The following is a 14,464-nucleotide window of genomic DNA, read 5'->3' as shown; positions in this document are numbered from 1 at the left end:
GAACCGGCTCAAACAGAAGACCAATTGTGAATGTGCAGGGCCGGGCAGTGTTTCCCTCTTGTCCCAACTCAATGGCACCTAACCACCACTAGGGTTTTGCCTACCAGGTCCAAAACAAGAAGTTTGGTCCAACGCAATTCTCTGAACAGATGTGAACTCAAAATAAATTCTGGAATGATGCATGTCCTCCCTGCAGTCACATGAGGGTGGTCCCATGATGGCTCCCAGATCAGGGATATCCAATTTAATGATTACTTTGTAGTCTAAGAAACAAATCGTTAGAAACATATGCAAGCCCTACCTACCCATCAGCTGTAGCCCCACCCAATTTTGTAACCCTAAATGTCAACCACTGAATTTTTACTAACAGTTGTATTTTCCTGTAAAAATTCTCAAATATTTCCTGCCTGAATTACACAGTTCAGAATCCTCTGGACCCTGATTCCCAATTTACAACTTGCCTTGCCTCTCAATAAAAAAGCTCTTTGCTTTTAATTTTGATTGGATTCTGAAATTTTCGTTTATGCTGAGAAGTGTGCGTTCTCTTTGGCTTCAGCAGGTTGATATGACAATGCTTCATTTGTGTGAGAGCCCTTACAAAGCAGCTCAGTGCAGCCTCCATTGGGAGTCAAAGGGCCATCCCCAGTGGGGACTGATAGAACACGACACTGCCCAGGTAGTAAAGGCGAATATGGGGAAGCTAGACCATCATTTTTACAACACACAGATGAGAGAAAATGGTTTTAAACACTAAGCAAGAAAGGCTGACAACAGTTGAGAGGCCAAGAAGTTGATTTCTCACTTCGAGGTGACCTCGTTTGTCGAAGCAGATCACCACAGCTTTCTCTGAATACAGCTCTGGACGGACTCCAACCTCCAAATATTCAGTTCGCAGCCAAGTGCCTTAGCCCTGTGGCCCCTTAGACAAGAACAGCTTAATGCTTCTGTCTATAACAAGTTTTGGGGCATTGACTTAAGTGGTCATGAACACTTCTTTCATCATATTTGACCCTTTCCTCATCAAGGGTAGAGACCCAGTCTGTTTCATCCATCATTCTATCCCCACAACCTAGAACAATATCCACTTCAAGATCAAAGCTCGGCAAATGTTAGCATTTGGCCTAATATCCTTAACTTGGCTTCTTCCTTTAGTTTTGTCCCTCCCTGACACTGCAATCTGCAAAAATGGACAACTTATTGCATATTCCTCTTGAAAGGCCATAAAACGTTCCACAGTTATCACGACCCTGCATGTTTGTAAGGCCTTTGCAAACCCGTTCAACTTCATTGTTCAACAGCCCCCTATTCCTGAATGTATCCCAACCTTACTGAAAGCAACTCTTGCCTTCTGGCCTTTGCACATCAATCCCCCTACCCACACCAGCCTTGTGGACAACTGCGTCCTAGGTTCAGTTGACTGTCTATTCCTCCAAGTCTTCATGAGTGAGACCAAATTGGGTGTTTTCCCTGTGCCCCTCCATCACTCTCTAGGGTTCAGGCCACTGGTGGGAATCATTGCCTTATTGGATTTTGACTCCTCTGCTGTAATTTGCAGTTGTCGCTAAGCTCCAAGAGAGAAAGGCACTTATAGTGCTTTGTTGTCAAATGGCGGCGCCACACCACAACAAATTATCTTCCTCATACAAGTGCGTCATTAAAGGAGTCTATTGCACAAACCTAAATTTAGCATAAAGCTCTGTACTTTCCGAAGCTGGAAGAAAGCAGTTAAGTAAACCCAAGCATCAGAGGCACAAGAACTCAGAAATTAGCAGCTTCAGATACAATATTCTGACAGATATATTACATTTGTGAACATATTAGATTCCCAGGAGTCTAACACCCCATTGTTATAATGGACGTTTTGCTTAGCAAAAGAAAAAGCACTATTCCCCATCCATGTGCTGACGGCAATGTCAAAGTCGTCGTGTGTATGGATCCCTCTATCTTTGCCTCACTATCCTTTATTTCAGTTTTTTCAACTGTGGCTCTCCACTTATTAGTGGGTCACAAATCAATTTAGGCAGTACCAATAAGTATCAGAGAGCAGCAAATATAAGCAGTGGATATTGTTTTGTAAACTTTATTTCAGAACTATAAATTTGTGTAGCAGGCTTATGTGAAATGTCTTACTAGATGCCCCAAAAGGTTAGGACTGTCCCCTGGGAAGTGAGAGGGCCATCAGCTAGTTATTTCAAGGTGCACTGGTCCTGTTCTGCCACTACAAAGATCCCCTGTGCACATTTGGTGTTCATCCTCTTGTTTTGGTGAAGAAGAGGTAGAAAGTCATTTTCACTATACAACTTCCTTGGTTACCTGAATGCTTCAAGAAATACACTAATTGTTTTAACGATGAGTTCATAAATAACACCCTCGTAGAAAACAGTTAAGTTTTCCCTACTTGGAAACTCAGGATGTTGGCCAGTCACCACTTCTCACAGTGCTGGTGGCCCAGAAAAGGACATGCTGGGGATGCCGTTGATGGACTTTCATCCTTTACATGCAGACCTCTAGGAAACAGAACACAAAGTTCGCCTCCGTGCCTTACACTTCTGTCACCTGGCACATTTTTACAGACTGCTTTCACAAAACATTTTAAGTGATACTTCTTTCATTTTAAAAATTATATACAAGAAACCCTCTATGTTTTACATAGGAACACACAGATCGATAAATTATTTATCATTTTCCAAAACTGTTTTATCAGTCTGGATTTGATAAACTAAACGTTTTAGAATTCCTTGAGTTAAAGTGAAATCTCTTAAAGTTCTGGGCAAGCTAGATGTTTTGTGCAAATCTAATGAACAGAGACTATGGATACAGTTTGTGTTAAATAAGGTTTATTGTTAGCTTTATTGCCTATAGTCTCTACAATGCAACTTTATTGTGCCTTTGCAAACAGAATACACTTTAAAAAAACTGATCAAAATTTTCCATACATATAGCTCTATATGATAGATAACAGTGCAACACTATTCTTGATACATTAGAGAAATACTATAGAACCCAAGAACACAGGGTAAGCAAAAAGAAATACAATCCTGAGCCATCTGAACAAGATGAGTTGATGAATCCTTTTAGAGTACGTTTAGAAAATACAGAGGGGAAAACAAAAACAAAACAGAACAACATGCACACGGCAGTCATGAGCAAAATACACCGCATACCTGGTCCTCTCGACACGGCCCGGGGCCTGGTGAATTTCAGACATGCACGCACGCACACCTGCTCCCACTTTCTCTTCCTGCTTCCCATCCATCCATCCCCATTCATTCAGTCCCACCCCTTCCCAAAAGAAAAGATATCAGGCACTAAATCCTAGTGAGCCTCACACCTGCCTGGCTGGAGAACAGTAAATGACCCTAAGGGAAGTGTGTAGGCAGCTCGCCCACAACACGAAAAAAGCATGTGCTCTAAGCCAGGTCCAGCTGCTTTCCCCTCTCTGGAAGTGACCGAGGCATATGCCCACCACAGCCTAGAACTGTATGGTGAAATGTCTTGAGAACAAAACTTCGTTTCTCTTCCTATGTCTTGGGAGTAAAATCACCCTAACACTAATTGCAACTCATTTGCTCTTAAAACACACTTGTTATTCTGCCTATTTTTGGTATCTACTCAATTATAGTTCAGTAAGAAGAGTTCATGAAGCTTGTACCTGTTTAGGGTAAACACTATAATAGTACCATGTAAAACGTGCCACAGCCGGGCAGGTTTACGGAGTACAAACCTTCTGTGTGTCCCTTGCTAACATTCTGAGACCACGGTACTCTAGTGTTACCCAAGAGAACGTACACAGAGTTAAATAATGAAAGGTGTTTGGTTGGTGTTTGCATCTTACACATCCTAGTGATGAATCTAACCAAACCATGCCTCTGCGCCTTCCCTGAAAATAACCTGAGTCAGCTGACTAAAGGGACTGACCAGTTTGGCGGTCAATCCACTTAATCAGAGGTTGAGCTGGAAAACCAGAAGGCTAATGAAGCCTGCCAGCAGTTTGTCTTGTGCGGATAACCAAGCTCTCTTGGTTTTTGCTATGTCCACTTGTCGCCAAGGCTGAAACACTGTGGGGGAAAGAACTGACGGCCTAAAGAATGCTGAACTTACACTGTCGCCCAAGGGACCACTTGGAGCGAAAAAGGATCCTCTTGCCCCACAATTCAGTGTGGGGGTTAGTGTCTGTACACATTAGCTGCTAGAGAAAAAAATCAAAGATTTACACCTCATAACTTCCTTATTCTCAATTAAATGCGCACACTCGAAAAATACACACACATCCTATGAATATGAGGTGGCTCTTTAACATTTTTTTAAATTAAGAGGCACCGATACCCGTTCATTTATGAATAGAGATTTCATATAATTACCACTAAAACAATAGAAATGGCATCTGTGATAACTACGCAGAGAAAAAATTTGAAAAGACTTTAGCCCTGTTGGACTGAGGTTGTACTTGAAAATGCAGATGTTTGGGGCAAGCTAGACTCTAAGGATTTGACAATAGTTTTTTACAGTTTCACATAGTGCTGTGGCCTTTGTTCACAACTGATACAAAAAATGGTTCCCAAAGAAGTATAAGAAACCATCCTGAAATTGTTTCCAACGTACACTGTTAAAATCAATTGACTGTAAAAAACCTTGAAAGCTCATGGACCTCTTCCAAGTGGAGGCACAGGGAAATACATAGCAACCCCTGCTGCATGGCTGAAGTCGCATCAGTGATGACCCATTCCTAACACCATTCTGTGCAGGTATGTCTACAGCAGGAAAGGCAGAGCATTGTATTCCAGCATCTTTGGTTAGGGTCTGGCCTCTTCAAATGCATCTCTCCATGCTTAGTCTCCAAGGAACTTTAAGTTCATGTACTTAAAGGAGGTAAAAATGACATCATTTGTCAGGTCAACAGAATTTCCATTTTCAGCCCTCTCTCTCGTTGGACAATAGGAATCTTGTAGAGGAAGCTATAAAATCACACGCTTCGTTAAAGCATGTTTCATGAGCTATGGAAAAAACTTGCCCACAGGATTCCCAACCTAGGGAGAGGGGACCAAGCAGCTCTGGCTTTGTCTTTGGAAGTGACCTGAGCGAGCTGTGCATTATGTCTGGCCCCCAAAATATTCACCACTAGCTTCTGTCCAGAGCAAGGGCTGGATTGCTCACCTAATGTCAAAGCTAAATGTGGTGTGTTTGAGGCGATGAGAATAAAGCTAAATTTAGTGCAGGGAGAGAAAGATAAAAAAGGATGAAAGTCTGAGTTTTAACCCAAAGGGAGGGGCAGGATATACCTATATATACGTGTATATAATAAACCAGATTTTATACAACCAACCAGAATATTACCTGGATTCTTTACCTATCTTTCACAGACCTAGGAGTTTCTCTGCTCTCTCCAGCTGCTGTCTTTGTGCAGAGAAAGCAATCTTTAGAGAAGCTCACTTTGGAACACTGAGGCAGAAATATGGGGCCAAAAGTTGCAGTGTGGTCAGAATGAGGCTGGCCAAAGCCAAGCACCGGGAGCTGGCCAGTCACGAACCAATCCCTGGCTCACGCACACAGCACAGTAGTGCTCCACTACAGCCTGGCCACCGTTAGCAAGCAGTGCTGTCTCTGCAGTACCTTCTCTCTCACAAAAGCATCCCAACTCTCCCAAGTAAACAATTTAGGATAAGCGATCCAGGCTGGGAAACTTACAAATGCTGCCAGTTTCCAAAGAACTTAGCACCAAATCTGTTATTCTCCGTCCCTCAAATGAAGTCAATCTGTAGTTTAAAGTAGGAAGCGTCAACTTCTTAGCTTGTGTCGTCTTTCATTTTCTCAGAAAGCTTTCCTATGTGGGTGCTTCACTCGAAGTCCGATGAAAGAAAGTCTCAAAACATTTGGTGATTTCCATGGAACAGTCCTCTCAGAATGAAGGAGCCTCACGGCTTTAGGTCAACATTATGTCCCCAGAAGTCTTTCCCATGTAGTTCTGCACACAGAGAAAGCCTCTTACTAAGTCTGACACATGGCTATTTCTGGGCAGTGCTTTAAAAGATGGTGACTCATGAGAAAAAAAAGATCATGATCTGTTATTCATGAAAACAATATACAGATTTCAGTCAGAGATGATACACTTTGCAAAAGAGAGGCGTTAAATTCAACAGCATACTGAAAAAAAAAAAATTCAACAGGCTACTAGTCAAATACCGAAACAGCATAAATAGACTGCACTACAGAAAATTGGCTAAGCTTCAAACATTAAGGGTTAAAAGTGATGAGATTGGTAAACTGCATTTTAGGGCTGGAACATGCTTCTTCCCTTCCAGATACACGATGTTTGATGCTGGGCACCTTGACACACGCGCACACACACAACACTTGTGTCTTCAATGATCTACAAATGCCAGGGACAGCCAAGTCCTGGAGGCAAATTTCAGGGAATGGTGCTGCCAAGACCAAGAGAGCAAATAGCAACATAAGAACACTTCTAACTTCAGAATTTCATTTTATTGAACACACTTTTAAAACGAGCACCTCTTGGCAATAAAAGCAAAGAAGCAGTATTCATTCCACTCTGTTCTAGCGGAAGACTTGTCGTACCAGCCTGCCAATTGCATGAGGAGGTCTGAACCAGGTCGCCCACTGGGGCTACAAAGGGAGCACATGAGCAGGTGGTGCTGACTCCTCAGTGAGCTGGAGCAGAGGAAAACACCAAAAAGCAAATTTGGAATCTAGCACAGCTTTCTTCCTTAAGCAAAGGAAAAATGCAAATTAGTTTTATAATCACAATTCCATTTTATCAAGCTTATTTTGAAGAACTTCCATTTAATTATGCATACATAACGGGAAAGAAAACTTTTACACAAATATTCTCAAAGCATACAATTACCAAGAAAAAGGACAAAAGTAAAAGCTAGAGAAATATTAACCACATTGGGCAGGGGTTATCAATTTCTGTTTCGGCTCTTAAAAAGTAAAAAAAAAAAAATTACCATATAATTAAGTACAAAAACCTGCATTGAATGACAACTGCTGGTGTATTTACTTGATCAGAAATGAAGACCAAGAATATAATAAAGCCCTATAATAATCATCATCTGGAGCACTCCCCTCAGTGTATGTATACTAAAATGTTGGCAAAGTTTCCAGAGCATTAGCTTATATAAACACGGGAGTCCTTGATTAGCTGCATTAAATGGAACATTCTCTTCTGATATGCGCTCACAATTCAGTTTCACTTACAAATTGCAAACTATAGTTATTTCTTCAGAAAAATATCTGTTTGGCATCTCCTGGACTTTGTTCCATTGGACAATATGGACACTTTAATCTGAAGACAAAGAACAACAAAAAATCAATACTGAATCAGGGGAGCATTTATTTTCATCTAGTTAAGAGATTATCTTTAACCACTGCCCGCGCGCACACACACCACACTCTGGGTGTCTCTGCATTCTGCTCTGAGAATTCACTGTGCTTTCTACCAAGTTCTAAAGGGTCACAAGTAAACACTGCCTAAGCCAGATCCTGAAATGCAAAGCCTTTCTCTAATGAAAAGTATTTTGTAATAAAACAGACAATTTTTCTCAAAATTATTCCAGGGTGGATGGATAGAGAATCTCAAGTAAATCAATCTTCTCTTCTACACAGATTTAGGTTGTATCTGTCTCTGGTTGAATATGTTTCTGAGTCAACTTCGAATGTGTTACTCAGATGACCCAGTCAAGGGCAGAAAATCTGACAGCAGCTGCCGAAGGCATACACAGCCATGTTAACAAGCCAAGGCCTTCCCGTGAAAGATGAGCCTTGCCATAAGTTCTGAAATAAATTCCAGCAAAAAATTCTCTGGCTGCTCAAACTGGAAACGGTACAAACAGGCATCTGAAACTTAGTTCTATGAATGGATATATCATGGAGAGATGAGTCAATCACTTTCGTACCGTTTACAATAGCAAAAACAAAATGCAACATCATAGAAACCCACCAAATGGGAACTGGTTAAATGCATGACCCTATTTCCACAGGAAGAATCCTCTGCATCTTCTTAAAAAGGATGAGGGTCCCTGCAGCACATAAGAAGACCTCCACGACACATGACAACACGAGAAAGCAAAGTGTTGCTTTCACGCTTGCTATCACTGTGCAAAAAACGGTACTCACTGGTTCAATTACACCCACCCAATTATATCACTCCAGATAAAAGATAATGACCAGGAAAGGCTTCTACCTTATTATGGTAAAAAGATCATGCTTATAAATACAACCATAAAGCCTAGTTATAAATTATAAAGACTGACAAAAGATTAGTTCTATCCACTTCAACAAATGCAATCTACTTACTCTGAGTCTAGCTATATTTACCTCTGTCACTTTTTAGCCTTCCCATAAAGTTCTGAAAGACATTAGTAACATATAAAGTCAGACACTTACTTGCTTCCATTAAACATTTTATTCAGGGCATCTCTTGATATAATATGACCACAGACCAATTTCATGGGTGGATTGTTATCTGTTGTTTGTTGACGGAGGATGGGACAAGCAAATATTGAATGATACCAACATTTTTTACCAAGGTCCACTTCAATCTGTGTAAAAAAAAAGGTGGGGAGGGGTTAAAAAAGCAGAAGTTTTACTTCATTCCTCTAACTTTTCAAAAACCCAAGACAGGCTCCATGATGATCAGTTTGGGGTGTTTTTCTCTTGTAAAACTGAAAAGCTAATATTAAAGCCCACTACCCAAACTCTTTTAAGAAAATTGACAAAGAATAACAACAAGCCTGGGGGCTGGGGGAGAAATCACCCCCAGATCATTAGGCCAGAACATCAACTCCAGTCACTTGGTGAGCCTGACAGGTAAGTGTAGGTGAATTCAGACTATAGTCTGTTCTGGTGTGCAGGTGTAAAAGATGCTCACAGCCTAACTAGGAAGCGGTCAGACTGTGGTTGAAACCTGCCTCAGGCAGTACGTGACGGCTCAAGCTGGAATCTGCAGCAGTTGAGCAAAGACAAGTGCTACTTTTTTTCCTGGCCACAATGCAGGGCTGGAGCACACCTGCACTTTCAATCAAAATAGATTTCTGAGGCTCACCAACTGACACCAAGCTGGGGCAGCCAACTGACAGGATCACCAGCTGGACAAGTAAGGTAACTGCAGAGAGACCTGTGCACAGGCGTGGATGCAAAGAGACAAAACCCTGACAAGAACAATGATAATTCCTGGCAAGAGTTTTTATCACTGCTATAAGAGACCCAGTAAAAATGCAAAATTTCAACACAGACTGGCTCGTTAGCTGCAACATATGAGCTATCCGCTCTGGGTCCCTCATTACTTCTAAGCCTGCCACCTGCACTGTGGTTAGCATTCAACATCCACACACAATGAAAAGGATGATCCCATTTTAGAGGCGAACCAACTGTTGCCTTAAGAAGTTACTGAGTTGGCAAGTGATTGGAGTTAATAGCTAAAATTGTAGTTCTTTCCATCACAGCAGTGGACACAGAGCAAAGGTGTCATTTGTACATTTCTAGTGTTTAAGAAACAATTTTAAACACTTAGGTCTTTATTCTGATTGGTATTAGAACAATATTAACAAGTGAAAATTCATAACACAAAATTAATCCAACTAAACTATGTTTGGAGAAAAAAAAGCCATGATATAAGTGGTGTGGGGACCTTGCAGAATACAAGCAGAGAGCTTCTGGCATTTGCTTGCATTAGGTTTCACAGTTACTTTACATTGAACTGATAGTTATTTGGACAAAAGTCCTTCAGGGAAGGGAGGGCCTTCAGTAAGTTGATGATAAAACAAAACAAAACAAAGAAAGAAAACTTCCATGAACTTTTTGAAGTCCCATTGTACAGACAAGAATCCCTCAAAGGGCTACCACATGGTTTTCTGGTTAAAAAGCAAAAGAGGGGCATTGAAAACCTTTAGTTTCCACTATTCCCCCAATCGCAGGAAAGGTAAATAGACAATAGAAAACGCAACTCACAGGTAATTCATCTTTCTGGTTCCAAACTCCAGTGCACTGCCTCTGTTCGATCACAGCTTTGATATTAATTAAAGCTGGCAGCGCCACACACCCTGCTGAGAAACTGGGAGAGCAGAAGAGCCGTCAGCACAAGACTATTTGGACTAAAGAAATGTCAATTCCTCCAGACTCAGAGTGTTGAGGCCATGGCCAGTGGGTGGAGCACAGAACCCTCGGCTTAACCAAAAGCAAACGCAATGGATTTCCATTAAACCAGCCATCCTTCAAGTCTAGGACTACACTCACTCCTATATTAAAACAATCAATCAAGGGAGAAAGCAGCATTCACTGAAGGGCAAAAGTTCAAAGGGATAGGAAAGGAAGAATGGAAACAGGAAGCAGAGGGAGGATGTGGGATTACTGCAATAAATGAGGTGCAACAACATGAACCAATTGTTGAATGTAGACTAATGAGCTGCTCTGGAAACCTTCACCTAATTCATAATAAAGTTAAAATCCCAATTTGTATCTCTTACATCTGTAACAAACCACTTACATGTAAGGACAGTGATTCTGTGTGATCATTTCGATGGGATCATCAACCCCAGCAGAGAAGTGGAGAGTTTTGGGAGAGAAGGGTAGCAGGTTGGGTAAAAAGGTTGGTAAGTGAAGGTATATCTGACCTCCATCTCAGAGCAATCTCTTTGGGTTCATCCTGAGCGTCGTCTCCCTTGAAGTTAGATAAGCTCTGACAACACAAATACCACTATTCCCATGAATTTACAGATTTTCCCCCCTTAATAATACCTATGGCACGGTATCATACACCGCCATACTTGTTTACAGTCTTTGTAAAATGTATGACCCAAAATATGTATCTAACTAGAGCACTAATAAAAATGTGGTGATTTTTAATGCTTTATCAAGTGATACCAGCCTTTTTAAAACTGCAAGTATGGGGGTAAGTGAAAAAAACACATTGTTGTTAGGGATCTAGCTCATATATGTCCTGGTTTATCCAAATAGAACATGTTCAAACATGTCTCTGTGTTGAGTAGATGGTTGTAGAGAAGTTCTCTCATTAATACACTTGTGGTTTTAAACAAAGGCCCAATCAAAACTGCATTCTAAGGGAGTCTGGCCACTTCAATTCAACCTCAGAAGATTGTGGCAACTGCTTTTAGGCACTCCAAAGGGCAATCATGATAAACATTTTGTAAATGATATAGAATGATTGTGGGGGGGGGTGGGGGGGCTTTACTATGAAGAAGTTTTTTAGAAAACTGAAAAGCACATTGGTTGAAAATCAGGCCAGGAAAGTTACGCCAAATAATTTTTTCCTATCACATTCTTAGAAGGTAGCAAGGGCTGTCATGAAAATTTTGTTAGGAAACTGTGGTAGTTAGATAATTTCATGTCAACTTAAAGTGCAGGGGTGGAGTCTAGCCTGTCAATCAGGTCATAGCCTGATAGTGCCTCCTTGTGAGTGTGACCTTCTCACAAGGAGCACCCTGGGAACCTCCCTCACCCTCTGCTTCACCTTCCTGCTGTCCAGTCATCAGAAAGCTGCCAGAGACACCGCCTTTGGATCTGCAAAACTCTGCACCCACAGACCTGTGATCTTCCTGCATTTTGCATCATTGCTTGTGACTGCGTGAGTCTGAAGGGGGGTTTATGGACTAGTATCAGACATAAGGGCCAATATCGGACTTAAGGACTTGATCTGGACTGGGCTGTTTTCCTGATATGTAACTATTTCTTGATATAAAGCTCTCATACATATATACCGTATATACGTGTGTATAAGCCGAGGGTTTTTTAGCACATTTTTAATGCGGGTTTTGTAGTAAAATTAGGTGCCTCCGCTGATATTCTGGTCGGCTTTACTCAAGTATATACGGTATAAGTGTGTCCTTGGATTTGTTTCTCTAGTCAACCTGGTCTAACACAGAGACCAAACCACATCTGCTTCTCCAGACTATTTTGTTCACAAAACACAAAGAACATTGAAAAGAACATGATTTGAGTCCCTTAATGGTGCCCAAATCACTGCTTGGGAGAGTACAATTCTTTGGGGACATGAGAGGCCATTGTACTCTCAGAGTACATTTGGAGACATTTGGGACATTGTACTCTCAGAGAGTACAAGTCTGGGGACATTAGAGATGGAAATATTATCTTCAGAAGTGTACAGAATGAGATGAAGGATCTGCTGAGACATAACAACTTAAATTTTGTCCTGCAAATTTTATCATTTAATAAATATCATTTGAAATTTCATATTACTGTTATTTTGGCTTCTCTGGTTTTTCATGTGGCAATGCTTTTTGACTAACCCTCATATGTGGTGGTGAGGAATACAGGTGTTTGTAGTTTGGTGCCACTTCCAGCCCCCACACTCGTATTAAAGTGTTAACAGTTTTACCCGCCATTGCTTCTGCTCTATCTGTGTAAATGCCATCACAGTGGAAAAAGCTCTCGGGGACCTGAGACCCGGACTACAGAGACTCATGTCCTAAAATTCGGAGTTACCACCATTTATAAAGATCTCTTGCAATGCCAACTGCACTCTTTTTGTTATCAAAGCAAACCTGGAAACTCAGAATGTCAAACATTCTCTGCTTTAAATATCGAGAAGTGCATAACAAGAGCATTTGGCCATTGCAGCACATGAGTATTTCTGTAACAGAGTCAATTCCCTTACCTGACACTGAGAGGGGACTCCACAGAGAGCCCTAGTAGGGCACAGGCATCCCGTGTAAAGATGTCACAGATGTCCGCCCACTGGTTTGCATCAAGCAGGTGAACATAAGGTGAGTTCTCAATCCCTTGCCTCAGGTATACAAGACTTCCCATCAAAACCTGAATGTCTGAGCAAGAGAGACAGTAATGAGGAGGTGTGAATGGCCCCACCTGAAATACAGCTTGCTTGCAAGTAGCAGGCTGAAAAAAGGCAAATATATTCCTACCTAATTTGGCCTAAAATAACTAAGTATCCTTAAATTTAGCTTCTCTCCCCATCTCCACATGAAAAGAAATACATTTATGAAGGGAACATGAAAGAAAATGAAAACACTAAATATTAAACTTACAGTTTTATTCTTAGACACAGTAATATAACTATTATCTAGAAGAGTAGCAATTACATCAGTGAAACCACCATATATCCTTGGGTACAGACCACAATGAGCCTTGTAGTTAGTTCCTGCCACCCTGGCTCTCAAGACACTGCTGTGGATACAACAGCAGCAGGAGACCAGGCTGGGATAGAACAAGAGGAAGAACATGCCTTACTCTCTATCTCTCTGTTTAATATGGAATCCCAGCGACTTCAGTGGGTCACATTCTGACTCTTCATTTGAGAAAGTTTAATGTATTCTAGGGTCAGTCAGAGTTTTTCTCTAAGTGATTATCGTCTACAATTGTTGTGGCTCATTAGTAAAGCTAAACTATTGTGCTCCGGTGGTGGCTATAGGCTTCAGAGGAGAAACCTGTCAGAGTGCAGACTCACCTTTTTGATGATTGAGGGCAAATGGCTGAAAATTTTTAGCATATTGTAATGCCTCTCGCTGATTTGTAGTTCCCCCCATTAGCAAGCTAATAAAATACAGCCTGTGTAGCTTAAATTCCAAGGAGCTGTTCTGGGCTATGAGCATTTCTCGGTTTGATACTGCCCATCTAAAGAAAGGGGGGAGAAAATTATGTTTTAAATAACTAAGAGCCCCAAATAAAAACAAACAAACAAACAAAAATCCATAATGATATTAAGCACACAGTCAAAGTGTATTGAGCCCAGAACACAAAAAAGGCCTACTCTGCCATCTGGAGGATGACTTCCAGTAACATCTCACCCTACGTCCACGCAGTATAAACGAAGTAAACATGCAGGAACTTCAAACGTTCATGGAAAATCGGAATTAAAAATAGGCTTTTTCAACAAACTTTCTGAAAATCCCATAAATAGCCTCAACTACAACTAAAAAAATCAGAGCAAGCCTACAGGACAAAGTAGAACCGCTCAGAGGTTTCTATAAATCTTTACAGAAGCGGGTTGCTATATCTTTCTCTCATGACGTGGCTGGCAGGTTCAAATCACCAATCTTTTTTATTAGCAGCTGAACATGTTAACGCTGCATCGCCACGGCTCCTCAAAACATAACTATACATATTCAACTCCTAAATAGTTGTAGACCTACCTAGATCTTATGCAATTCTCCTGGGGGCTTTACTATCCAGCCACTACAGAATTTATGAGTTGGCCCTTACTTGATGGCGGCGAGTTTGAGTTTCACAAAAAAACTAGAAAGATGTTTGAACCCATAGCATCTTGCATGTCCTAAGACTCGGAATAGACTAGCAATGAGTTAGTGTTGCACTAAAAGAAGAGGGGGGTTTAAGTTAGATGATAATGACAATATTTCATGTGGTTTTCAAACAAGGACAAGGACTGCTGTATCACATGATGTATTTGGAACACTTTGAGATTCACTACGAAATTCCCTAGATTCTGTACACCTTT

General features: G+C 41.1%; 1 protein-coding gene across 4 annotated transcripts in view; it reads right to left on the bottom strand.

Annotated features, from left to right (window-relative positions):
• Nucleotides 1–2,820: 2,820 nt before the first annotated feature.
• The window catches only part of RMND5A (required for meiotic nuclear division 5 homolog A), a 58,382-nt gene continuing 46,738 nt past the window's right edge, over nucleotides 2,821–14,464 (bottom strand). The window contains exons 5-10 of one of the 4 annotated variants that reach the window (XM_045283888.1): nucleotides 13,457–13,623; nucleotides 12,650–12,815; nucleotides 9,967–10,069; nucleotides 8,404–8,558; nucleotides 7,216–7,303; nucleotides 2,821–6,721 (exon numbers count right to left, since the gene is read on the bottom strand). In XM_045283888.1, the coding sequence (XP_045139823.1) occupies nucleotides 7,240–7,303; nucleotides 8,404–8,558; nucleotides 9,967–10,069; nucleotides 12,650–12,815; nucleotides 13,457–13,623 (655 nt within the window). In that variant the 3' untranslated portion in view covers nucleotides 2,821–6,721; nucleotides 7,216–7,239. Of the gene's footprint in view, nucleotides 7,304–8,403; nucleotides 8,559–9,966; nucleotides 10,070–12,649; nucleotides 12,816–13,456; nucleotides 13,624–14,464 lie in introns of all 4 variants that reach the window. The other 3 variants (XM_045283889.1, XM_045283890.1, XM_004707948.2) reach the window with 3 other exon arrangements.

This window comes from Echinops telfairi, unplaced genomic scaffold (genome assembly GCF_000313985.2).
Source record: "Echinops telfairi isolate 266 unplaced genomic scaffold, ASM31398v2 ScPeMD7_7467;HRSCAF=8505_1, whole genome shotgun sequence".
Taxonomy (NCBI): Eukaryota; Metazoa; Chordata; class Mammalia; order Afrosoricida; family Tenrecidae; genus Echinops; species Echinops telfairi.
Note: the sequence above shows the minus strand (reverse complement) of the source record. Positions and strands in the feature narration are given on the sequence as shown.